Here is a 27,124-nt window from a genome sequence, read left to right as displayed (position 1 = left end):
TAAAACTACCTTGTAACGTCGTGCTAGACTCAACGCTGTTGCACTTCTAAGGCAAGCTAGCAGTGTTGCCAGGTTTCGGGACTATGAAAACAATCCGAAAACGAGCGATGAGCACTTAAACCTATATATGCATCAGCTATTTGAAAACAAGCTTACAACGCGTTGTTGTGAGCTTGTAGGTCTAAACTCTTAAGAGAACATTTTGAAATATAAAAAAAAAAAACATTCTAACACAAATTTGGTACGAGAGTCCCTGGTACAAAACATTGCCATATGGGGGTTGGGAACTTGGGACCATTAACGCTAGGTTTGCGCCAAGCAGCGAACACGGTGCAAACTAAGTGACATACAGAGAAATAGCACTCCTTATGTTCCATCCCCCTCTTTATGCAGCCCACATTCACTAGTATCATTACTAGCTCTGGTCCATTGCCTTTCGAGTTCCCTCTTTTCTTAAGGGAACGAGAGAGAACCCGAAAGGCAATGGACCAGAGCTAGGTCAGCCCATATAAACCCAAACCTAGCACACGTTCAACCAGTACTGTGGGGAATTGTTCAGGACATTTTCCCCGCAGTTAACGTCAGGGCATAGAACAGTTAAGATGACAAAACACCCACAATTAATGTTACTTGTGTAACTACCCATCTTTCACAGCCACCTTCAGTTGTTATGAATAGCCACATTGCTCAAGTGGAGGAACAACGATACTATGTAGCGTACTTTAAAATACAAAAGTTTATTCAAAAATCAGGCTCATGACCAACATAACAAATGAACATAAAACGGCACAGGTTTGCTCTTTCAATGAATAGCTGGGTGGCCCTTAAAAGGGCCTTTGGGGGTATAAAGTTTTGTCCATTAGCCTGCAGGCTACTAGTACTCCTGCGACTGAGAAGAGGCCTTCTTTCCCGCCTTGCCGGCGCTCGGTGCGGCCTGTCCGGTCTTCTTGGGCAGCAGGACGGCCTGGATGTTCGGGAGGACGCCGCCCTGGGCAATGGTGACTCCGCCGAGCAGCTTGTTCAGCTCCTCGTCGTTGCGGACGGCCAGCTGGAGGTGGCGGGGGATGATACGGGTCTTCTTGTTGTCACGGGCGGCGTTGCCGGCCAGCTCGAGGATCTCAGCTGTCAGGTACTCGAGCACCGCGGCGAGGTAGACTGGAGCTCCGGCTCCCACACGCTCCGCGTAGTTCCCCTTCCGCAGGAGCCGGTGGACACGGCCGACTGGAAACTGCAGGCCGGCACGGGAGCTGCGGGTCTTGGCCTTAGCGCGGGCCTTTCCTCCGGTTTTACCTCTTCCAGACATGGTGGTTCGATTGGTTTGGTTTGGTTGATAGAGTTATCAGCACGGATCCTTGCAAAACAGCAACGATGAATGCATATGCGGAAAAACAAGACACACGCTGTATATAAACGCAAGCTGTTGTCCAGCCCTATATTTTGATTGGCTGTTCAAATCGAACGCGCTACACCATTGGCTTTGGAAGGACACATGGGATAGGGTTTCAGGGACTTATTGGACAAAGATACTCTCCCTTGATCCAATCACGTTGCAGTCTGTAGAACGACTGAATGTGATTCGTTGGTGCTTTTCGTCCTTGTTGTGAATGGCTCCTGTGCATGTCCATCAAGTAAGGCAGCAATAATGCGCCAGTCGTCTATTTTCCCTCTAGTTTCAAAGTTTTGGCGGCTTGACGAATGAATGAATACAATATAACCAGTGGTGGAAAAAGTGCTCAATTTATTTACGTAAAGTATCAATACTGCAATGTAGAAATACTCTGGTACAAAAAAGTCCGAAATTAAAAAAATACTTGAGTTAAATTACAAAAGTATTGGTATCAAAATGTACTTAAAGTACCAACAGTAGAAAGTACTCATTATGCAGAATGTCCCATATTAGTTAGATTGTTAAAATCTATAAAATGTATAAAAATCTTTTGAAAATAGCTGATCTACAAGCTCACATTGCGCGCATTGTGAGCTTGTAGATCGGCTATTTTCAAATGAGGTAATATATGTTTTGTAATAATAATCATAATAATAATAATAAACCTACAGGTAACTAGTAACTTAATTTTTCAAATAATTGTGGTGGAGGTGTAGTGGAGTAGAAGTAAAAGTATTGAAAATTGGAAATATTCAAGTAAAGTAAAAGTACCTCAAAATTGTACTTGTAAATGTACTTAGTTACTTTCCACCACTGGATATAACTACTACACACAGTACACACTGGACTAAACTGTGAGCAGCACGGATGTAAGATCACTGAACTGTTTAGTTAGTAGACCAATTTAGTAGTCTGTCTAGTAGTGTAGTGTTATTGCCACATTGAGACATGTACAGCACATTTTACTGTATGGTTTATGGATAACAGTATTATGTATACAGCAGAAAGCTGAGATTGAATGGAAACATCTTAAACATAGTCCGTTTGTATCTGAATATGTTTAGTTTCACTTGTTTATTGGAAAAAAGAAAAAGCTGAACAAGGCTTCAAAAATAATTTATTTGCAATAATTTAAACAATTTAAATATCAATAGTATAGGAACTGTATACACACATTAGTATTAGGGGTGTCTTCACATTTTGTCCTATGCCACATACCCCCGACAATGGATCAACAGTGTTAATTTCTTTAGCATTATGAATTGGTTGCAGTTTGGGTGGGAGATTAAACCATGTTCATTGGTGACCTTAGGAAATGCTTTACCTTCATCAATGATGGTTCTACCAGAGACATTATACCACCACAATACCTTTTTATTATCTGTAATTTGTGAACATAGAAAATACATTTGGTGCCGTTGCTTTGAAATAATATGATATACACACTGCCAGACGTTTTGATTCTTACAAAACAGTGACACCAAGGTCAGCAAAAGTTCCTTTAAGTACAGTACAATTCTTACAGGTGAATCATTTGCCTTTGAAAGACAGCATATATCTTGCTTTGAATTTTACTTTCAGTGTTTTTTACTTTCATTGTTTTAGTAAAGAATCATACTGATATTAGTTTTCATTTTTCTTACCCTATAGTTGTAAGGTAGCATTGTACATCTTACCGTGAAAATTAAGCTCAACAAATAACATGAACATTTTCAAATTGAAACAGTTACTGCAGCTTCCAGCGCCTCCCAAGAGCATCGGGATTCTTACGTTACATGCTTCAAATTTGTTGCTGGAATTAAGACTACTGAAGAATGACAATGCCACTAAATGTTGTAGGACATTTCTTCTGCAAGTGCATTATATGGAAACATGCTGTAATGACAACAAAAGTTTTAGTAATGATGAAAGAATCAATGCATGCACAAACTATAGTGTTCCAGAGGCACATCTAAATGGTAAAATTATACAAGTCGATAGGAGCCACAAGGTAAGCATTTCCTGATAACAAAAAACTACTTTTTAACATCATTATGTTTTAAGTGGTTTACTAACCTTCGGAGTAGAATGTCAAACTCAACATTGAAGAATGGTTTCTAAAGGACGAGCTAGGTGAGTTTCAGAAACAGGTAATTCGCGGATGATCTGAGTTTCTAGACTAAAACAATAGTACTCCACTAACTGTCCATTTATGAAATAAAAAATCTAAGAAAAACAGGCATCCACTGCCACTTCTTATTACATTGATGGACAACATTTTAAGAATGTTTAAGCAACTATGAGTCAACATTACAACTAATTTAAGACTGAGGTTTATTTTGTTCATTTACTTCAAATGGCAAAATTTCTAGAATGACTGTTTAAGAATGAAAACATACATAGCAATGTTTGTACAATAGAACGCTACTACCATGACTCCTTTTTGGGGGGTGGGGAGTGAAATCACACTTTTTTTTATATAAACACCAAATCAGAAAAAGTTGGTACAGTATGGAAAATACAAATACAATTTCATCCCTCAGGTGACACTGCATTAAGAAACATAATTCATCAATAAGCGATATAACCACATGGATGCCATATGACACAATCACACCTGAAATGCTTGAGGTCTTCAGTCTCTAAACAAGTGTTGTGAGAAGGAATGACAACATTACAAAGCAGTAAATGCTTTGCTGTCCCAAATTGTTTTTTTAAATGTATTGCAAGAATCATAATTGAAATGTTTATTTTGAAAAAAACTAAAATTATTGAAGCAAAACATCAATATAATGTGCACTGGTGTTTTTCACCACTATTTTCAAAGTAATACAATTATTATTTTATTTTTTACAAATACAAATTTCAGTTTTAATTTAACACATCGTCCCAAGTTTTTCTGATTTGAAGTTTGTAGGTCAGCAATACATAATAACAATAAATATTATAAATTACGCATATGCAACACAGGGAGAAGTTTATGTGTGCTGTAAAAAATAAAATTAAAGTCCAAAGTGCAACCAAGAATATCAGACTGGCATTTTATATAATTAAATAATTTAAGAGCAATTCACTCACACTCTCTCTACTGACCTCTTGTGTTCACCAGGCCATACAGCATTTCATTTCAATCAATTCGTCCTCCTCTTACCATTTAATTCAACAAACAGCAGGAGACTCCTTCAGACCAATGAGTTTCATGATTCAGCATTAATCGTCTCTTCTCCTGTAAGGTGCAGTGCTTTCTATCCAAAGGAAAGCCCTACCAGAGGTATCCTTTAAAGAAATGCAGGTAATCACCCACCCGGGGTGCGCTATCTGTCAAAAAACAGATTCTTGTCGCGACTCAGTTCTTCATGTGGCAATAATGGAGGCTTTGAGTGGGACATGACTTACAATGGCCCTCTCAACCAGATGAAGTTGCCTCTCTTGCTACCCTGGTCATGACAATCAGTTGTCCAGTGTGCTTTCTCCCCCATTGGTGGTAGTGGCTTTGCCCTTTGACTTGCCCGATGAACGGAAGGAGAAGCGCTTGATGAGACGTCGGGAGAAGCTGCCAGATTTTTTACGGCTGCTGGTTGCACCAGGAACACAGTTATTACCCAGATTGGAGATGTCCTCGTGGGATACGCTGACGCAGGGTTCTTTCTCTCGATGTCTTCTGCGAAACAACAGCTTTGTCCCACTCTGCAGGAAGCCCACTGGAGGGAGTAGAACAGTATGTACTTATCTGTATGACAAATAGATCATCTATTCTACAAGCTCACAACGCAAAGTGCTGTGAGCTTGTAGATCAGTTATTTTTGCAGAATGTTCTCAGAATGTTCATCAATTATTTGCCAAATATTCATACATTTTCACGGAATGTTCGCCTATTATGCCCAGAATAGGGATGCTAGGGTTCATATGGTTAAAGCCACAACCCATAAATGGACTATGTCACTACCTACTGAAACACTGTCCACCAACTACTGGCTTTGCTAACTTTGAGTTGATTCTGTAGACTCAAGATTCAGTCCAACAAATCTGTAATAAAAAGTATATTTTGCATGTGCAAAGTAAATTTTTCAAGATTACATTTAACATACTTCAAGTTTATATTCCTGAATAATTAACAGGGGTGTTAACAACACAAGGGAAGTAACAATATACCACATATCATTTAACTATGGATGTGTATTTTGCAGTTAATAATGGATGCTTTTATCTAAAGCAATTTAACAATAAGTGTTTATCGGAGTGAAGTATGAAGCTGTAATCGTGCAAGTGCTAGTGTAACTGCTAGTGTGCGACGGTACGGGGCGGCGCGACGGGACTATACTGTATACTTTGTGGGCTGGGATTTGTACTTGGCCCCCTCCTTTTTTGCCTCTACACCAAATCTCTTCAACGAAAATAACCACCTACAAGCTTATGATGCATTGTGATTGTTTTGTGTCGATTTGTTGATTGCGAACGCGGAAGGACCAAGTGGAGCTTACAATAGAGACACACGGGGACTACAAATGTCACGCCCACTTTTGAGACAGCGCCGCTACTCGAGGTCCGTTAGAACGATGAACTGCAGCTGCCAATGCATTCCCTATGAGAGGATATGAGAATTAGCCTACTTTTAAAATTATCCTGCATTAACTGAAGACGATATTGATTTAAATAGAAATATGTTTCCAAATGTATGGAGTGTCTTTGTCAACATATCTTCTTGTTTTCTTAATAGTTGATGTGTTTCACATTTAATTTGCCACTTTAACGAGTTACCCATAATGCTAACACAGCAGAGGGTAGACAGCAGACGGGCATTTCAGTGACATCACTGTCTTTACGAGTGCCGAGCGCCGACCAGTGTCGTTCCCACTGTAGAGGCAGGAGAGGCGGTCGCCTGCCCAACTAAGATCTCGCCTCCCCTAAAAAAACAAAAATAACCCGAAAAGTGTCATTGCGTGCTTAATGTCCTCAAAGTCACGCATCCAACAAGCTTTGAACTGAGCAGATTGGACCTTCTGTTCCAGAGATAATGATGAAAACGGCCACTTTCGCCAGTTTTCTGGGTATTGAAAACCTCAAGGGATGTGTCCGTGACGTATATACCATGCGATCACTTAAACTCTAGATCTCCGATGCTAGCGATTTTGACATACTGATGGAGTATATTATAGTATATTGTGGGTAGTATATCGAGATGAAAGATATGGGACATTAAAAAGGACAAATTAAACAAATGGGACAGATTATTAGAACACCAAAAAAATCGCTACAGCCTCAGTAGTTAACCAGTGAAATGACGGTATTTTACAATGCCTCTCATAGAGATTGCATTGAGAGCTGCAGTTCATCGTTCTAACGGACCCCGAGTGTCAAAAGTGGGCGTGGATTTGTAGGCCTTCCGCTTCCGGCCGTGTGTCTCTATGTAACCCTGCTCAGGTTGTGTGTCTGTCTGTCTGTGTGCATGCAGTACCTATGTAGAGGGCGCCAGAGTGCAGGAATTTAGACAATGCTCTGATTTAAATGCAACACACACACACACACACACACACACACACACACACACACACACACACACACACACACACACACACACACACACACACACACACACACACACACACACACACACACACACACACCTCCCCATCACAGTGAAATAACACAGATTACAAGTCCGTAAATACACAATATTTTCCAGCTGCGTTCGCTTCCAGCGTTCGCGCGTCTTACTTGTAAAATAAGATAGAGATAGATAGATATATGAATATTAGGCCTGACCTCGACTAAGTCGACTAGTCGACTGGTTAGTCGCGGGGGGTCCGAGTCGACTGCGTGTCTCTTAGTCGAATCTAGTTGATTTTTTTTTTTTTTTTTTTTTTTTAAGAGCCAAAAATGTTTTTAATTGTTTTTTGGCCAAGTCTACACCTGCAACCACACGTAACTTCCACTTTATTCTTCTTATTCCTCGTCTTTGTATTGGTATTGTTTGTGTTGGAGCGCCTCAGTGCGGCTGCAGAGTTCATGTGCAACCTCTTCCAGAGAGAGATAGAGACACTAGAAACTCTGCTGGAGACACAAAACAAACTGTGTAGACTTGGCCCTTTGAAATTAAATGTATTTTGGCCCCAAAAAAAAAAGAAAAAAGAAAGTTTTATTTTTTATTTTTTTATTAGTCGACTGCCAGTCGACTATTGGCAATTAGTCGCCAATTAGATTCGACTAAACAAATCCTTAGTCGGGGACAGGCCTAATGAATATATATAACAGATTCTCGATTACTGAGCAAGATTAAGTCAGTTATTGGTTCTAAATATCGGTTTCCATATATTTTCGGTTAATTGCCCAGCCCTACTAAGGACTATGATACCTTTATGGTCCTTGAGACTGCGGGTTTCCATGGCACCATTGGAGCCAGTATCCGATTCCACGTCATCCACAGATGGACGCTCCGACGCATCTGAAGGTGTGGTCTCATCTGGGTCCCGTTGATGATGCCCCGCCCCGTAGTGGTTACCGTGCAGTTCTGCATCCATGGCTGCAGCATAGCCCAACGATAAAGCACAGTCATCTTCTGCCAGAGGAACCTGAAACACCACAAGTAGAAGAAGCAGGCAAATAAAATAAGATATAACAAATCAATTCACACACAAACTGTGACAGCAGAGAGCTGCTGGATTTAGTAGCCTCCAAATTTACAACAATGACAACTTTAGTAAATATGTTTACTTAATGTTTGCTTAATTATGGGGGGTTTAGGGGGTAAAAAATCTAAACATTGGGAAATACAACTTTTATGAAGATTGATCGATTGATTGATTACTTTATTAGTCAGTAATGTAAACAGCACAAGGTACAGTCAGACATTAAGGCTAAAAGGATAACACAAAAAAAAGGTCATGGGGACTGTTTCCATTGTGGCCCAATAACTGAACATTTCTTAGCAAATAATATACCTGTAAAATGATTGTTAATTTAATTCTTGGTACAAATGGAACCAAATGCACCAATACCATTTGTACACCCTCAGAGTTAAATTAACAATCAGGAGTTAGACTTGTATTATTTATCCAATAATGGTGGAGTGCACCGTATGTGACCTTTGACACCCCAGAGATGATGAGTGTGCTCCTCCTAGTAGGCGTTTTCCTGCAGCTTCCTGTAGATACTTTGCTGGCAGATTCCGTCAACTGTCGGATGGCCGCTTCTGCCACAGGATCCAGGCCATTAGAGAGGAGGCTGTCTGTTGAGCAACAACACAGATCCACACACGTTTTATTCTCCCAAACTATAATATATACAGCTGTGCTCCATGTTGGTGAACCCTTTTACGAGTTTTTGAAAATAGCCATATATGTTTCAAGTGGTTAATCGGGAGAGCATCTGTGTCACGTTAGATTTTTGCGTTGGCTATTCAAAAATAGCAGATACACAAGCTCACAGCGTATCACTTCGCGCCGCGCTGCAAGCTTTGTACAGCTGCTATTTTTGAACATTTTAGAAAAACCTTGAAAGTGTGAGAACAACAGATTTAGAAGGCATTTGTAGAATCGGCCTCAGGGCTTAATGGGTTGAACTGATTTCGATGCAAGATTAACACATTTTGCCCGGGTCCCCCTGGAACCCCATCAAGGACCCCTGGGGGAACCATTGATCCAAAAATATAGTGACACTAGTTGCCATCTATTCTCCATCACCGTAAATATCACACATGGTCAATGACAACTCACTGCTGGAAAGAGAGCTGGTGCTGCTTCTGCCATCAGACAGCATCATGTGCGTATTCTCAGTCACCTCCACTTTGGACGGAGAACGCTTAGGAGAATCACCTGAAAGTCACCATCACTATCAGCCTCATTGTGTTGTCATTGTGTTACTGCAACCCTCTTCATCACACCTCATTATGTATGCATGTCCCATTCTAGGCTAACATTGTAACAAGCTCACCTGCACTGCGGTCCAGTTTGGGCCGTGAATGGATGGTAGTGACAGTGGTGACAATTGTTCCGTCTGGCATAATGGTTCGGTCGACGTCTACCTTCTTCATGGGGGTGAGTGAGGAACGAAGTGGCACAGCGTTGTGGCAGCTGCCAGGCTCCCCTGATTCCACACACAGTATCTGCAAGAGTAAAAAAAAAGACAAAAAGACAAAGACCAGGATGAGAATCCATGCCATGGTTGAGATCAGAATTGGATTATTGTTATGGTCAAATTCAATCTTCCTGTTGGCTAGTGTACATGATATATGATGGCACGACCCACTCCAATCATCAATATTGGCTGTTGCATATGACTAGAGGGTGGGCCTTACCATAGTGACAGAATTGCCGGTGATTAAAGGACATTGACCCAGGTGTGTGACTGAGATGTAACACAGTAGGGTGAATGAGAGTAACCCAGGAGAGTAATGCAATAGAGCAACAGAGAGGGACACGAGAGGATCGTGTGAGAAACGCATTCACACCGTGGAATAGTAGAATTACAGAGGAACTTGCAATGTACTTAATCTGTATAAAGCTGTGTATCTGGGACTGTTTGCACTGATTAAAACCTGGTGGGTCATAACGTTTGCATTGGTGGCATATTTGGGCTGCTAACATATTATTATGTAGAATCCAAAATGTTTTTTGTTTTGTTTAGTTTTTTAGGTTAACTCTCTCAGTGCCACGCCCCGAGATATCCCGAGTTTTTCCCGAGTACCCTCAGTGCCAGCACGAGAAATCCCGAGTTTTTACTTTTGACTGTGGTCGCGCTATTCTGTTTATTTTTCATGATCACTTTCGCTTCCTGACTCCTTCAGACTCACCCGGAGCCGGATGTAAAAAAAAATAATTCATTTCCGGGTCACGTTGTTTTTCTCCGGTGATTTTCGGCCAGAATAGGGAAAGTCACGGTTTTTCACACGGTATAAAAAGCGAACGGAGAGGTCCACGTCTACTCTCTTTGGTCTGGGTGACGATCAGTCATCGTAGTCGTGTATCGCATCGTAATTTAGCGCGATCAACGATTGTCGAAAATGTCAACATCCGGTTATGACCGGATATGACGTGAGCCTGTTTGGGAGGGGGTGAGTGAGCCAGCGAGGTCATCAATGTGTCGATTTGTTGCTCTCTACTGGTAGAACTGTATTATGGGTTTAAAAACCCAATCAGATCATTTATTTGAATGAAAAATTACAAAAAACAAAAAACAAAAAAAAGGAAATTGCTGGCACTGGGGGAGTACTTTATGAAAACACTCTTGGCACTGAAAGAGTTAACAGCCGTTTTTTGTACCATTTGACATATTTTTGCTATTTAGGTGCATGTGCGAGGAAACCAATGCTACTTATACAATTAATTATGCAAGTCATTGCTGGGATGAACACTGCCAGTGGAGACAAGTTCTTGAGAATGGATGATGCTGTCATACAACACACACTATTGACTGCTCTAGCTCAAGGCTAGCCCACAGGCTTCCTGTCACACTAGTGTATTACAGATAGCAATGCACTGTGGATGTTTGCCAGAAAGCATGTCTTAACATCATGTCCATGTATTATAATAGTGGCTTAAGAATGATTTATACTTAGTTGCATGCCGGTGTCTCACATCGAAAGTAGCTGTGACATGTTGTGAGCGTGTGTGTGAGCTTGTAGCTCTGCTATTTTCGGTGTGAGACATGATGCGCAACCAAATATGAATCAGACTTTATTCTCTTTTCACAATGGCATGTATTCTATACCTGCAGTGTCCATGTATGAATGTGTTTGTAATTGTATACAATGGATCGCGTTACGCACAAACTGAAATAAGTACAAAAAGAGTGATGGAGAAACATTACAACAAAAGGACTGTGGTTGCTGTTTGCAGGTTTTTTAAATTGGCATTATGACAAGAAGAAGTAGGGCTCAAGCTGCATTTATTACACTCCCTACAGGTTATCTATTTTTAGAGTATAGATGGCGGTGTGGAATGAATGTGAAGCATTTGCATTCAGGGATACCAGAGGTCTTCATGTTCTCTTTGGAAATAGTAACAACAGTGACTGAGAGCAGTTACATGCGTATTGCAAGAAGGTAAGAAGCTAAAGGAAACTATAAATAAACCGGGAAGCCATTCTATTATATTTGAATGCATAATCCAATTAAACGTTTTCTATCTTATACAAAAATCTGTATGCTTACCTCCGTTTGTGTCACTCTAGCACTGTTACACATGACAAGCAAAAAACGTACCTTTTTTTGCAACAGATTATAAAACAACTGCACCAAATGACTGGTTTAAATTATCACTCACCTCTAAGGTGACAGTAGCGCTTGGTGCCAAACCATGGCCTGGGCTGACAGACAGTACATGTTGTCCGGAAGGAATTCTACAAGAGAGGTCCAAAGTGATGGACGCGTAACCCGGCAAGTAACCTACCAGAAAGACATATTTACTCAGTCATTTACTATACCAAACAAGGCAACATTGCAACCCAAAGACTGGGAAAACGTTTACCTGCCAATGAAAAACATCTGACATACATGTATCATTCATTGCATAAGTGGTTGTCTGTGATATTAGCATCCTTACCATTTTACATGTACCAAATATTCGCAAATGAGGTTAAACTGAAAACACTAAGAGCGTTATTTGGGTTTCAGTGGATGATCTATGACCGTGTGTTTGATTTAGCCTCCCCAGTTTGGACAGTACTGCTGAGGAGGCTTCTGATCCGAAGCCAAAATTAAAAAGCTATCGAGTGCCTTTTTTTATTGCCTTACGTTCCCTGATGGTCTTGCGCTCCAAAAGCCTTACTCTCATCTCTTTGGTTTCTGGGCCGACATCCCTGCAACACAAAATGTTAACAGTTAGAAGTTCAAAGCCGTCAGCATAAATGAGGTTATGTTAAAATTCTAGTTTGGTAAAGGTTAGCGATCCACAAAACATTGTAAGTCTTTGTGAGACTTTGTGAAGACAGCAGGTGGACTATCTTCAGAGGATATGGGTACAGTGAAAATATATATTTTTGAGACCTACTTAGGCCTGACCTCGACTAAGTCGACTGGTTAGTCGCGGGGTTTTTTTTTTTTTTAAGGGCCAAAAATGTTTTAAATTGTTTTTTGGCCAAGTCTACACCTGCAACCACATGTAACTTCCACTTTATTCTTCTTATTCCTCGTCTTTGTATTGGTATTGTTTGTGTTGGAGCGCCTCAGTGCGGCTGCAGAGTTCATGTGCAACCTCTTCCAGAGAGAGATAGAGACACTAGAAACTCTGCTGGAGACAAAACAAACTGTGTAGACTTGGCCCTTTGAAATAAAATGTATTTTGTCCCAAAAAAAAAAGAAGTTTTTTTTTTTTTTTTTCTTTTTTTTTTTATTAGTCGACTGTCAGTCGACTATTGGCAATTAGTCGCCAATTAGAGTCGACTAAACAAATCCTTAGTCGGGGACAGGCCTAGACCTACTACAACAAAGTAAGGGAGCAATCAAACATTTGGTGTCCACAATATCAGACTATTTTTATTTACTAATAATACGTGTGAATTCTGCTTCATGGTGTATTTTCTCTTCAGAGTCAGTCATGTAATATTTTCTCACAGATATATGTCTTCACTCCACTCCAGTGAACAGGGAGGGTCACTTGGCAGAGACAAGAAGCGTGTTCGGCTTTCTGTGGAGGGCTGGTTCAGGCTCACCACACAACACAGCTCCGCTGGTGTAGACCACTGGCCTGCAGGAAGACACACACAGAGTATGTAAGTAAGTTGAATATCCTACTACTTGAATTGAAAAGACCACGCTGTGGTGTACGTCCGGGGTTGGCCAGCACACGAGCACTCAACTTACCTCCAAACTTGCCACAGACTATTGATCAGTGCTCTGGCTTCTTTCCCCACCTTCAATGTACTTACATATTGTACAGTTAATATAAAACGAAATAATTTTTATTCAGGCACATTTTAGCCACCTTTTTTTTGGTCCGCTAGGACCCCACCCTACTGCGCATGTGTGACATAGGCGCACACTGTTACCAAGGTTTCCGATGCTTAGCGGCAAACCACCTAATTTGGAGCACGATGCCAGCGTGAAATTGCCTTAAAGGACAACTTAGTTTTTTTACAACCAAGGTTTATGTTTTAGCTTGTAATTAAAGTAAATAAAAGATGAGTGTTAAAAAAATATATTTTACTGCTGTCTATAGTTTTAGCAATTTTCAAGATCTTTTTTACAGTGGGCAGGGGCATTCGGGCAGGTGGCTAAATATGTATTTTTTACACAATAAAAAAGGTCCCGTGGTCTTTGATGCCCAGATGTGAGTTATTGGGGGCTAGAAGAGCTACTGTAAATAATAATAAAGAAATCGCCGGGTTATTGTGTAAGAAAATACATATTTAGCCACATGCCCGAATGCCCTAACCTCACTCCGTCAAATGGAAGAAGCTTGCGACACACATTTTGTTTCACAGCGTACTTGCATCTGAGACTCCGGGCGCAGAATCGATGACAAACGGAGTTTCATTTTTTCAAGCTACTAGGCAGGTGATTGGATGATCCCGCCCCTAGCAGCCGCTGATTGGTTTGTATGCGCAGTGGTTCGGGCAGCTTTACTCTGTGAGCAATCCCAGACCCTCCTTCCTGAAACCAAATGCAAATGAGATTTCCGGAGGGAGGGGGGTTTACCAGGCTACGAATGCCCCACTGTAAAAAAAGATCAGCAACAGCAACGATATAAACAAAGTCGCTGTCGGTCAGAAACCTTGTATTCTCCTTTTCTTTCATTTTTTTAAGGAATGCCGTACTGTTTTTTAAACATTTTGAAAGTGATCATTCCCCAGTAATATATGTGTGCATGTAAGCGCAGTCAGTGACCAGATAGGGTCTGAGAAGGCTGAGAAGAAGAACAGCTGACCTCCTTTGTGGCAGGTTGCCTTGATCTGCCGAAGTCGGAGCCGTTGTACCGAGAAGCTACGAGATGGAGGATTCAGACCCACTGGCAGATGCTCTGTGGAGACCTGAGAGTAAAGGAAAAGACCATGTAGTATACAAGCGCCACACACACACACACACACAGTGGGGAAAGCTTTCACAGAAAATAGCAGATCGACAAGCTCACAACGCGGCGCTTGTCAATCTGCTATTTTTTGGCGAAACCTTTACCCACAATAACAGAAAACAGCCTGACAGCGCGTCGCGAGTTCGAGTCCCTTCTCTCTCCCTATAAACACCAAGCAATTAAACAGACATTCTGTGTTTTGGTTACACAGAATGTAACATAAATCTCTCACTTCTCTGAGACTAGTCCAGAAGTCCACTGCAACTTTTTGCAGCCGAAATTCACTACACATACTGTAACTCTTTGACTCTATCAAGACATTATGCGGTTTTGGGGTTATAGAACCCCATCACAGATGCTGGACTGTGTCTGCAAATCTCTGTTCTCACGTTGGTACGCCTAGCCCTGTCTTAAAGCCATTCCACTTTAAGAACAACGTTCACACATAGCTCTGAGTACATTTTTGAAAATAATGTTACCCATGCATTTAGTCAACATCTAATCTGTAATCTCTCAAGACAGATTCAGAGCTCTGCAAATTCAAAGGGGGAAGGAAAAAAATAAGTTCCCCCTTTTTCTGCCGATGGGTTCCCAGTTTAGTCAAAATCTGATCTTTATCCCGATATCAAGTAAAGACCCCCTACACACTGTTTTATTTTTCTAGCATGTTTGATATTTGGGTCTGTCGGCCCCGAGGAGAGCCACGCTACAGCCAATGAGAGCACATTACAGCCACGCACCGTGGCTAGTCCTCCCGCATAGAACCGCAATATTACCGTCCAGACAGTCCTGTATTAAGTTAAACATTATAAAACAGATTGAGAGAGTGAGCGAGTCTGCTCGAGGATGGGGCTATTTATTTGAGAGGAATTGCTCAGACAGAGAGAGAGAGAGAGCTGTGTGTGTGTGTGTGTGTATCTGAACAGTGCTGCCAGATTTTGCGAGAGAAATAAGCAACCAGGTCTATGAAAACAAGCCCAACAAAAGCGACTAGGCCGCATGGGCACTTTAACCTATATACAAATAAAATAGCCGATCTACAAGCTCACAACACGTTGCAGCTATTTTCAAAGAAAAAACAACAACATTAGGAAACAAGGCCAAATAAGCAACTACACTTTAGAAATAAGCAACTCGCTTATAATAAGCGGACACGGCAACACTGCTTCTGATCCGAAATGTATCGTGGTTGACTTTTTGAAACGTTTGTTTCAGAGAGAGAGAGAGAAGGAGAGAGAGACATACAGAGAAATAGAGAATTATTTAATGCCAATCATTAGCGTCCTGTCTCGGTCTCGCGCATATATCACGGGAGCCTTTCACGTTTTTGTGAGACATTTGGAATAAAAACAAATGTATGTATTGGGTCGGGATCACATTGTGGTGAAATATCTTGCAATGAGTGAACCCCTGTCGCCGACCAATCAATCGTGCGAGAACCACAACGATACATATAGCCCGATTTCAAGAAAGAGACTCGGGTAGTGTGAAGTGCTTAACGATCTGTTTCCTCGCCGACCACTTCAAATATCGTGTGTAGGGGCCCTAAGTAGGAAACTCCTCCAGAGCAAATGTTTTATACAAAAAGGTAAGAGAAGGATTCTCACAGCAGGACTGGACACACAAGCTGTGAGGTTAAGGACCATGGCTGGCTGAGTGCTGAACAAGGTATCCTCTACCAGCTCCCCGATCATGTCCAGGTCCACCTCACCATCACTGCCCTGGGGAGAAAAAGAAGAAATACTGTAGAGCTGACTTTCAACTAGACATGATAAGTTATGACACATAAAATGTCAGCCACAGGTCTTGCATAAAGGCCCTGACACACCATGCTAAGTTGCAAGAACTAATGCCGACTAGGGTGACTGATTAGATCGATTTGTGTCGCCTCATATATCCGGTACAGATGACAATCAGCTGATGGCTGACTTCTGCGCCTGCGCGAGAGCATGTAACTCTCCATACCAGGAGGTGGCAGTAGTCTGTAACTTGGGGAGAACTGACTGTTGATATAATTGGCTCATATTATGATAAATGTCTGGGTGAATACGTGAATGCAATCTGGCTTTTCACTCGACATCGTTTTGGCGTATTAAGAGAACTGCACAGATTCTGATGCCTTCTGCACAAAGCCATCACATGATATTAGGAGTGGTGTCCAACCTTTCTCTGGATCCTGCGTGGACAAACAGTGAGGTTGAAAGATGGCTGCTTGGATAGAGTCCAGGACACCAGCATACCCTCCTCCTCCACCTCCTCAAGACACACCACCAACTGATGGAGCAGCCAAGGGGAGACGCATACCACACAGAGACAGGGCTTTACGGTACAATAACATGATTGAATATTAAAGAGATAAATTGAGATACAGCACTGACTGTTGTGAATGATAGAAAGCCAAACAATCATTATGCTTCATTGCTCATGTAAATTATACTTTTGCATAACAATGCAAATAAATCTTCAGTGATCCCTAAATGCAAAATCTCAACCCTAGATTAGCATACCGTTGCCATCATAGGCTCTATGGTGATCTGGTAGGTTTCCATGGAAACGGCAGCAGGTGACTGCTGGGTGACTGTCACTGGAAATGTCATTGTGTCCACTTTACATTTACAATGTAAAACCTTGAGAAAACAAAATAAAGAAAGTTGTCACAAGTTGAAATTAAAGGACAAGTCCGGAATAAAATAACATAGCCTTTTTGTCCGACTTATATTGATCCCAAATGGCAGAATTGCCCCTGTTGTCCAGTTTCCACAGCAGTCCCCATAGCATAGAGCAGAGCTATAAGCATATCGCTACTTATGCTATTTGTTGCGGCCATTTTTTTTTTTTTCATGAATCTGTTATTAGTTAGCGTGTGTAAAGACAACGAATAACAGATTAATGAAAAAAAAAAAACTTTTGACCACAACAAATAGCATAAGTAGCGATATGCTTTCCGGCTCCACTCTATATGCTATGGAGGCTGCTGGGGAAACTGGACGACAGGGGCAATTCTGCAAATAGACCCCATGGCCAGTCATTTAGGATCAATATAAGTAGGAAAAAAAGGCTATATGTTATTTTAGTCCGGACTTGTCCTTTAAAATGGGAAATACTCAATAACGTCTAAATATAACTTCTAAAATATCAAAAAAGATCCACAACCAGAATCAAAACAAATGCCACCAAACTCAAACCAGTATAGGTATGATAGCTGGTCTTTAAAATAGATACAGGTACTATGCACTAATCTGCCCCACATATGAAAAACTGCATTGCAAAAAACGTTCTGTATATTAGGTTACAAGAAGATTGACAAATATATTCTACATCCCCTTGATACAAAAATTTTGTGATAGAGATTGAGATTTAAAACTATGAAAGGCTGATGAGTCAAGGTGACTTTACTTACCATACTTTGGACTGATTGGTTAGTGCAGGTGACACTGTCTATTGCAGCAGAGGAGTTTAGCTGGAGACTGCTGTCAAACGTTATCTGAATGGAGCTCTAATGGAGAAAAGGGAAACATAATGAACCTTTCAGTAGAGAAGATTAAAAGAGGGGAATAAATGATTGAACGGCAGTCATTGTAATAGGATTGGTCTGACTGTTCACTCTGAATGCTTAATGATTATCTCTGGTGCATTTGCTCATCAGATGTTTGCTGCAGTTCCACTGTAACATGCTAATTGACAGCAGCATTCAGTGACTTTAAGTCAATTTATTAAAAAGAATGAATCCATCCATATTTGCTCTGAGCAATCTTCTATACTACAGTATGTATTGAAAGAGTGAACAAGATTAAATGGAACCTCAATAGTTCCCTGTTGAGACAATTTCATCATCTTTGCTTGTATACATCGGATCACAACCAAAGTTAGACTTTGAAGCTTAGTGACTGGGTCCCCTCTGCTGACAAGTGCCGGGAGATATTGGCACAGACATGCAACATATGCTCAAACCACAAGGGCAGTACAGAGAGTACAGACTACAGAGTAAATGCAATCGCAAATGAGCCCTTGTAACGGACACAGAAGTTGTGGATTCACAGGCTGATTCTTCAGGGTTGGTGGTCAACCTTGGCATTCAGAAAGCACAACACTAAAAATAGCTCCTATATCTTTAAAGTAAAACGGTCTCCACGTAATACCTAAGTGACAACGACAGAAAGGTCGCAGTTAGAGTTTAAATGTGTTTCTTTACTGAGTACAGTATTTACTGCCATCTATGAGAACACTTGATGACTATGTCATTCACTATTAGTCTGTACCTGGCTGCGCCAGAGGATTAGGAGGTCTGATTCACAGGCTAGCTTTAAATGGCTCAGGACATGCAAGAGGATACAGTAGGAAACAAATACCCTATAGTCAGAGCATAAGGTCTAAGTCCAACACCCATCAAACAGAGCTATGGGGGTAGGGCAGGCTGTGTGTGTGCGCGTGTGCGTGTGCGTGTGTGAGACTGTGCATGAAGTAGTATTGGTGATCTAACCAGAAGGGCAGGAAGCCAAGAACAATGCTGCAAGCATACGCAGGATCTGTGGATCAACACTGCAGTCACATGATTACACTATACAACATGCTGTGTGTGTTTACTTCGGTTTGGCTGGGCCCTGGAAAGTGCTCAGTCACCCCCAGTCATGTCCACCGAACAGGACAGTATGATGGCTTGTATTTCAGTTGGTGGCATGTTCATAGGGATATAACTGATTATGACTCATAGATTTTTTTCAATATTGAAAAAACTTGTCATGACCTTGTCATAACTACATATGAAGCCAGCTGATTGATTTCACACAATGAAGTTGCAAGCCTAAAATAGCAGATCTACAAAATCTATTTTCGTCTCGCTAACTAACTCGATCATGATGGCGTAACCAGATTTTCATCTACAAGCCAATGAAGCCATCACTGTCCAACAGAGTGTGTCTGTACTCTGCAGTGGGCATTTCTGGAGAGACATTCTTCCTGAGGACATCATGGTGCCACTTCAGATTTGTCAGCAACTAACCTCTGGGTCTGGCTAACAGCCTCTGAAGGTCACGTGGACCACCCATTATGTCTACCCTCTGGCTTTTGTTGACCCTCATTCTTTTTTCACACCCTTTTTTTAGCATCACACTATAGTGCAGTGTTGAACCAACATTTCACTGCACATACACATACTGTATGGGCATGTGATAAATAATACAATATTGTAATGTTGTTTCTAAGTCGGTGTCACAACCCAAAAGTGAGTCGAGGGTCTGTTTAGACTGGGTCATGGACATGCCGATGCCGCAGACTTTATTTTCTGTGATTTGGAGTCCACCAAAACATCTGAACTGAATAATTGTCTAATCGGTTTGCTTTGCAATTATAAAAGCATCAAATCAGCCTTTAAGTCATCCAATCTGAAATGTACAAATGTCAGTACAATGCCATCCAGTCAGAATCGCCGCTACTTCTTGTAGTCCATTCAATCAGAATGTTCTATGGCTCAAAAGTGATTAAAAACTTTCAATATAATGTATGTTACAATTTAATTACATTTTATCTGCTCAACTAATATTAGGATCTTTATGGAACAGGCCTCCTGGTTTTACAGTAAGTAAAGAAATCAGGTGGCTCCAAGTTTTTAAGGTAATGTTAAACCTTGTCACTAAGTTATAATACCTGAGCAGATTCAGGGCGAGTCTTCTTTGTAAGATTGTGATTATATTTAGGGGCTCCCACAGTAAACGTTGGTCAAATTAGAAATTTCTTCTGAATCTAGATGCTCTGCAAATGGCTATGGAGTATGGAGTATTAAGTTGCCTCACACATCAGTCAGAGATAACACCAAAGCTTCATTTAGATTCAAGTGCTTTGCAAATCTAGCCTGGTGCAGAATTGAGACCAGGAAGATGCAAAGCATTGTAGTTTAATAGTTGCAGTGTGTTCCACTTTCTCATTTTCAAGGAGTACAGTATGTCTTGTGCTTATTCATGTTACATTATACTACAGTATATGTGTTTGCCTGGAGACAGGTACAGTTGAAATCAGATCAGGGAAGTTGTTTCATTGTGTGAAGTAGGCTAAGCTCAGTACAGTCATTATCCTGCTTACTTTGATAGCATCTTGTTTGTGCATTAATCAGAATGACACATCTAACAATAACCATGAATCAGTGCAGCAGATCATTATTTATTGAATGTGCGCGTGGTCATATATACATGTAAGTGCATGGTAACTAAGAGGATGTCCTTCTGTTGACATTATTACCCATAACCAGCTGTGCTGAAGCCAAATCCCTGGATTAGTGATGACCCTATGAACCTTTATCATCATACCAGAGGTAAACTCAAGACACCCATGGTGAAGATCATGGCAGTAGCACGCCAGTGTCGCAAACTGAACACTAACAAGCTTACAATGCATCGCTTTGTGAGATTACAGATCGGCTATTTTTGGTGCAAGACATGGTGCGCAATCAAAACGTCTATTGCTACACCAATGAGCTCTCCACACTGGGTGGAAGCTGTTCCTTTTCAGAATACACTTAATTTTACATCAACGGAGGTGATGTGAACTTGTGAAGCTCACTTGTCTGTTGTGCCCGTCAGATGTGCCTGTGTCCAATGAACACAGGGCACCTTCTAATAATAAATAATATAATTATAAATAACAAAATGAACTTCATTTTACATATCAAGATATTACGCAATCAAGTCTCCTGGCTAGCCATGCTCAGGGAAAGAGTAGAACACACCTTCAACACTGACCTCTTTGTCTACTCTAAACCCAGAACAATTGCACCGTTTCCCATTCAAAGGCCGTAATAATACGCTATAAACATGCTATTAACAAGTCCTTCTTAAAGGGCAAGACCACTTTGGTAGAGGTTTCGGTTGTGTAGTTACTTTGCCATGATGTAACTCCAAAGGTGGACAAGAAATCAAAAATAATTGCTCCATTGATTAGAAATGTTTTAGATAAAAATGTCAGGTTCCTGTTGATTTGGCTATTGTCATTAGGAAGAAAACCCGGACTGGATCGGTGGATCCGGATTTTCAAATAGTAAAATCAACAGGAAGTTGACATTTTTATTAAAAAAGCAAACAGTACTGGGTTTGGTGATGTTCTATATTGTCTGAATCAGCTTTGTTTGTGTTCATTTACAGGTCTAAAAGAGTGACTTTGAGAGCTGTTTAACCGTACAGCGGTAAGTCAATGTGGAGCATATTTTGAATTATCAATTTCTAATCAATGGAGCAATTGTTTTTGATTTCTTACCCACCTTTTTTGCATCATGGCAAGGTAACTACACAACCCAAACCTCTACCAAACTGGTCTTGCCATTTAAATTGCATGTACATAGTCTTGTCTGTTGCTATTTGCTAATGATGTTTATTTGACATATCCCAGCTTTTGCAGTGGTATGGTTTTGAATACTGGCCTTCAGGAGAGTGGATCAGGTTTCCTCTGAGAAGGCAGCATGGCCATTCAGTCACAGGGCACTGTGACTGGACTTGTAATTACTAGCAGCAAGCTTGTAACCCTGTTGGCCAGTTTCTATGGACCCAGTTGAGTAAAGGAGAGCTTGAGGATTGTGTGCAACTCTATGCTACTGTGATTAGTCAGATACGATATGGGTTGAAGAAACCATCCCAAAAGGCACTCAAAGCCAACCTGTGGTTTTGAGCCTATGGTATCATTAACAACCAAACACGACCAAAGGAGAAGCCCTAGCTGTCACCATCACAAATAACTTAATAATCATGTCATAATGTACAAACATGTGGTCCATCTAAAGTTTATTTTATAAAATGTGTATTCTATTCAGTAATGGTAAAGTAAAACATTAAAATACAAAATAATAAAGATTAATTATCTTCCTGTGAAAACAGTAATACTGTAAAACTATGAATAATAGGACATTCCTTGCTAGATTGGAATGTTCAATGCTTGCGTTACTGTGTATGACTAAACAACAACCCTTTGATGGTGTTCTATGAGCAGAGAGCACTGGCATGCATGTAGTAATAGAGATCCATAACAAGAATATTAAGTTGCACAGTGACCTTGTCAACCAAAACCAGCCATTAGGCTGATATATCATATAACACCCACAATCAACAACTCCTAACTTCCTATATTGACAAATATGTCTTATACATTTAATACCACATTTCAAGACATTTGCCAGATTCAGAAATAATCAATCTTTAGCATTTTATTGCCCCCCTATATGTATGGATGGATATATTAACAGATATATATGGACTACCCCTCAGTTATGAGCCCCTGTAATTTTCAAAATGGTAATTATTGCCTAAACCTACAAACTGGAACCATTACATGGGCTTAATCATCTCAAGTTCATCTAGATTTATAACCATACTCACAGTCGGTTAATACTATAAAGGATGTCACTAGTCAATCCCTACATGATGACACTGATGCCTTTTCTTCAGTCCTCCAGTGGCACTCATGATGAAACCTAATCCTGATATGCAAGACAGGACACAATGCGCGTCTCCAGGCCCGTGACCGTAGGACACGGCAATAGCAACATTCCTGGCAGTGGCCAGGTGGCGAGTGCTTCTAAGCTATGTGAGAAGCTAACGATGATATGATATGACTCGCCTTTGGCCACCTAATACCTGCCATGCCTTCACAACCCCTAAGGCAGGTTTTTCCAAGTCAGGATGTAAGGAAGGAGAGACAGAAGACAAACAAGTCAAAGCTAAACCAAATCATGCAATACCATAAAAAGGTGTGTAGACGCAATGCTAATATACAGACAAACAACAAACCTTAGCCACATGTGAACAGCTTAAATAAACAGTCAGAGGTCCCACCCAGAAGCATGTTAAGGGCTGGCAAGTGGCAACCATTTCTCTCCTACTTTGAGGTCGAGTTTCCTTCCACTAATGCATTGTACCCAATCACAATTAGCCTACAATTCACATTTTAGTCTTTTGGCCAATGGGCCAATGCACAAGGGACACTTTGGCTACTTGGGGAATTAACTCCTCTCAGTTACAAGTCAGTCTCAAACGACAGTGTCTTGCAGCCCATATTACAAAAGGCTTTGCAGTATGATATGGGGATTCAAGTCAATTTAAGTTTATGTGCATTGCCCTTAATCACCGTTACAGTCTCAAAGGGCTTCATAATTAATAAAGAAAAAACAACACAGCAAGGAAAAACTCCCATGAAAAACTCTTGACCCATGAAGGGCTTCTGTTACGATTGACATCACTGTGAACTGTGATGTCCATAACCACATATAATTTGCCATATAATTGGCCACATGTTACAGTACATTTCACCACAGTTTAACATATTTTCATATTTCCAATTGCATTTTTCCCCTCTCTCTGAAAATGGGGGGGGGGGGGGCACGACTTAATTCCTCAGAATCTCTCAACACAATTGTTTCACTACCTAGCGTCCCATACTCCCACAAAGCCAATTGGACTTAATTAACCCTATTTTCAACGGAATACCTGCTAAGGTTTTGAATGTTGAGGAGAACAAAACAAAAGATTTTGTACTATGGAAAACCCATGCTGTCCCTTTCTAATCATTCGGATTCATTTCCAGTCACAGAGTAGTAAATGACATTTTTGGGTTTGTGGATGAACAAGAAAGAAGGTTGCACTGTATCTCCCAACGTTTTCCCTAACACATTTACACATGAGTGTATCAATTTCAATGCTCATACAGCCTACTGGAGGTATCTGGTCTATTCCAGTTATACAGTAAGTCCACCGGAGGCATGTAAGACATTCAAGAGCATTTCAGACCTATACCACTGAGGCCCTTAGTAAAGGGATCTGAGATCATCTGACCACGTAAAACTTCATCCAGAGAATCCATCCACACTTCCAGTGCTAAAAGGACAAACTGACTGGGTGGCTCACTTTGACACACAAGATCAAAAGTACTGTTTAAATAAAGTTACAAGACCTTTAGGATCTGTTGTCTGCATCCAACACACAGAGTGAGAGACAGGCTACAATCTGGCAGCATGGAATAGATGTTAAACATTCATTCATGGAGGATTTTATCTATTAGGCTGTGTTGTGTGGGCAATACTTAAGTACCTTCATTTGTTACAACTTCACAAGCTGTGTTGTAATAATAACTGACACATTTCAGAAATGTGAGAGACGGTTGAAGCTATTACTCACCGCTTAAGCCCCATATTAAAAAATAGGACAGAATACCCCATCTACAAGCTCACAACGCTTCACAAAGGGATGCATTGTGAGCATGTAGATGTGCTATTTTTGAATATTTTTCGGCTATTTGAAATCATTATTTAATTTTTGTGTTTGTACATTTATAAAATGGTTGGTTGAGGATGGTTAAACTATGACATACATTTCCTCTTTCCTTAAAGAGTCTGAACTACACATTGTTCCCCCACATAGACTAGAATCTGTCTAGTCTACAGTAATTTTTTTGAGCTGTGGGTGTTCGTGCAATGCCAAGTTTTATTGGCCTTGATTCTTCACTCACATGCATCAGTCTGGTGATGTTATACAAGGCCCTGCCTGCCTCATCTAAATTATTGTGACAGTCCAACTCCTACGCAAGTAGGAGTAGCAGCAGTAGCTACACACACTTACTGTATCGGCACACATCAAACATGAGATGTGCGGATCTGGATCATTTTTTATGTCGACTCATCTCTCTCTTTTATCATGGTTTCAGCCACTTCTGTCTTTGCATTCAATAACAACTACCACTATGAACTCAGAGATCTCCAATTGAAACATACCCCATGTCTGCAAGCTTGCTCGTTCAGAGCTCGGAGCCAAGCTCTCTGCCAGTGCTCCCTGAACGACTTGAAGGAGAAGAGAGAGGCGAGCAGACCTTTAACCCCGGCCTCACAGACAGGCCCTCCTCCATCACGGCCAGAGCGCAACTTGAGCAGAAAGCCCCACACGCCTCCTCCGGCCTGGGTCTGGTGGTGCTGGGACGACGGAATGAGGGGATGCTGATAGGCGGTGTCCGCCCTGCGCTGCCGGTCTCGCTTTGCTCTCCTGAGACGTAGTGCGGTCAGCAGGTGCTGGACCAGCCATGTCAGCACAATGAGCAAGGAGGTCACAAAGAGCCCCACCAGACACAACCAGCTCATGTCCTGGACCTCCATCCTCTCATAACATCATGGTCTATGGAGAAATGATCAAGGCAGTGTGAGGCAGGGTCAGCCTGTGAGTGAAAGCACAACAGCCAGTTAGAAGCCTATAAAAGAAGTAGTTCTCAAACTTTTTTTGTGCCGAGGACCCCCACATCGATATGGATTTGGCCGCGACCCCCAACTGAAAATGTTTTGTGCCAGGGACACCCAGAAGAGAATATTTATGTTGTTGTTTTTTTATGTTAAAAAATAGCAGATTCGTGCAGCGCTGTAAGCTTTTTGAATAGCCACGGCATAAATGGATAAGGTGGTTAAATGATTTTGATGCTGTATTATTAACTACTTTTGCTGGGGACCCCCTGGAACTCCCCCAAGGGCCCCTGGGGGTCCCCGGACCCCACTTTGAGAACCAACGCTATAACGGAATGTCACAGAGAATCACAGGATAGTTACACACACCAAGATGGTGGATATGAATCATATGATGATGATCAACGTACTTTAAAGTCGTTGGCCTGTTTCTATATAGGTCACGTTAAAAAAAAACTGTTCAGTGCATTGAATATTGCATTGCGTAGATATAACTGGACAACGAGGTAAAGCAGCATTTCGCTATATCATATTATATTGATCCGAAAACAAAACTCTAGCTTGACTTTTTTTTTTTTTTAAGTTGACAATGAATTAAACAGAGACCATGCAGCCTACCTACCGCTTTAGTTTGAATGGTCCAAGCTGCTGCTGCTGCTGCTGCCAATGCACGCATCGAATGCAAGAGCTCGGTAACCTGAAGCCTCCATGGCGATGATGATGATGCGCAGCGTTGTGTCAACATGAACAACCATCTGAAAACGCTTCACTCCAAATCCTCAGATCATCATCGGCGGTGTTCAGGTCGATTCGCCACCGCCGCCGCCGGTGCGAACATACGCTGTCATTTACTATCGATCCGACAGACTAATAACAGCCTCCTCCTCCTCCTCCTGCAACTCTCTCAGTATGTAGATGCAGCAGCAGCACTACTAGCTTCCCTCGGCAAACCTCCACTTGCTGTGTTGCCAGATTTTTTTGCGAGAGAAATAAGCAACCAGGTCTATGAAAACAAGCCCAAAAGAAACCCGCTATATGCGTCGGATATTTTAAAATAGCCAATCTACAAGCTCACAGTAGATCTGCTATTTTCAAAGAAAGATCTAGAAAAAAAGTGAAAATGTTGGAATATTTTCAAATCCACACAAATCTGGCACAAAATATTTTCAGAAGGGGGGGGGGGGTCTGCGGACAAATACATATTAATTTGGGGGTCCTTGACATGAAAAACAACTGGTTTAATCAACATTTAGATAACAAGCCCAAATAAGCAACTACACTTTCGAAACAAGCCCAACAATCCGCAACTACCAATTTTTACAAGCAACTTTACAGAAAAGGAATAAAGGATAAGGATAATTCCTTTTAACAGGTCGTTCATGAAAGTCCTTGCGGTCTTGTTTCCAATGAGAACCTGTGAGCAATTGGGGTTAAGAGTCTTGCTCAGGGACAAATTTCATATCATCGGCACATATGCTGGGATAGCCTGGAATCGAACCTGGGGCAACCAGGGCCAGCTGGTTCCCTAGGCGGGCTCACTAACCACGCAGCTATGGCCGC

General features: G+C 41.3%; 2 protein-coding genes across 3 annotated transcripts; both read right to left on the bottom strand.

The window, feature by feature from the left end:
* Positions 1-718: 718 nt before the first annotated feature.
* On the bottom strand, positions 719-1,387 carry h2ax (H2A.X variant histone). Its single transcript, XM_080435746.1, has one exon. It carries the CDS (start codon positions 1,301-1,303, stop codon positions 875-877), a length of 429 nt encoding a protein of 142 aa, XP_080291872.1. The 5' UTR covers positions 1,304-1,387; the 3' UTR covers positions 719-874.
* A 1,100-nt stretch (positions 1,388-2,487) lies between these two features.
* c2cd2l (c2cd2 like) lies at positions 2,488-26,493 on the bottom strand. Of its 2 annotated transcripts, none has more exons than XM_080435699.1 (15): positions 26,187-26,493; positions 25,112-25,545; positions 17,771-17,866; positions 16,878-16,997; positions 16,534-16,644; positions 15,978-16,091; positions 14,227-14,329; positions 12,915-13,047; positions 12,096-12,160; positions 11,626-11,747; positions 9,296-9,467; positions 9,079-9,177; positions 8,449-8,591; positions 7,719-7,935; positions 2,488-5,067 (listed from the first exon to the last, which is right to left on the bottom strand). In XM_080435699.1, the coding sequence occupies exons 2-15, from the start codon at positions 25,484-25,486 to the stop codon at positions 4,817-4,819; spliced, it is 2,121 nt and encodes a 706-aa protein (XP_080291825.1). In that variant the 5' UTR covers positions 25,487-25,545; positions 26,187-26,493; the 3' UTR covers positions 2,488-4,816. The 2 variants fall into 2 exon arrangements, with proteins under 2 accessions (XP_080291825.1, XP_080291826.1); XM_080435700.1 differs by having other exon boundaries at positions 25,112-25,505.
* Between the last annotated feature and the right edge of the window lie 631 nt (positions 26,494-27,124).

Source organism: Gymnoscopelus braueri, assembly GCF_963280865.1.
Source record: "Gymnoscopelus braueri genome assembly, chromosome: 8".
In the NCBI taxonomy this organism is placed as follows: domain Eukaryota; kingdom Metazoa; phylum Chordata; class Actinopteri; order Myctophiformes; family Myctophidae; genus Gymnoscopelus; species Gymnoscopelus braueri.
The sequence above is the reverse complement of the archived record's forward strand: the minus strand, read 5'-3'. Positions and strand labels throughout refer to the sequence as shown.

What these genes read in the sequence shown, in the direction of transcription:
- c2cd2l (XM_080435699.1), bottom strand. Translation starts at nt 25,486, where the DNA reads ATGGAGGTCCAGGACATGAGCTGGTTGTGTCTGGTGGGGCTCTTTGTG. An exon ending in ACCAATCAGTCCAAAGTATG is followed by an intron (nt 16,998 to 17,770) that starts GTAAGTAAAGTC and finishes TGTTTTCTCAAG; the next exon opens with GTTTTACATTGTAAATGTAA. An exon ending in GGCAACCTGCCACAAAGGAG is followed by an intron (nt 13,048 to 14,226) that starts GTCAGCTGTTCT and finishes GTCTTCCTGCAG; the next exon opens with GCCAGTGGTCTACACCAGCG.
- h2ax (XM_080435746.1), bottom strand. Translation starts at nt 1,303, where the DNA reads ATGTCTGGAAGAGGTAAAACCGGAGGAAAGGCCCGCGCTAAGGCCAAG.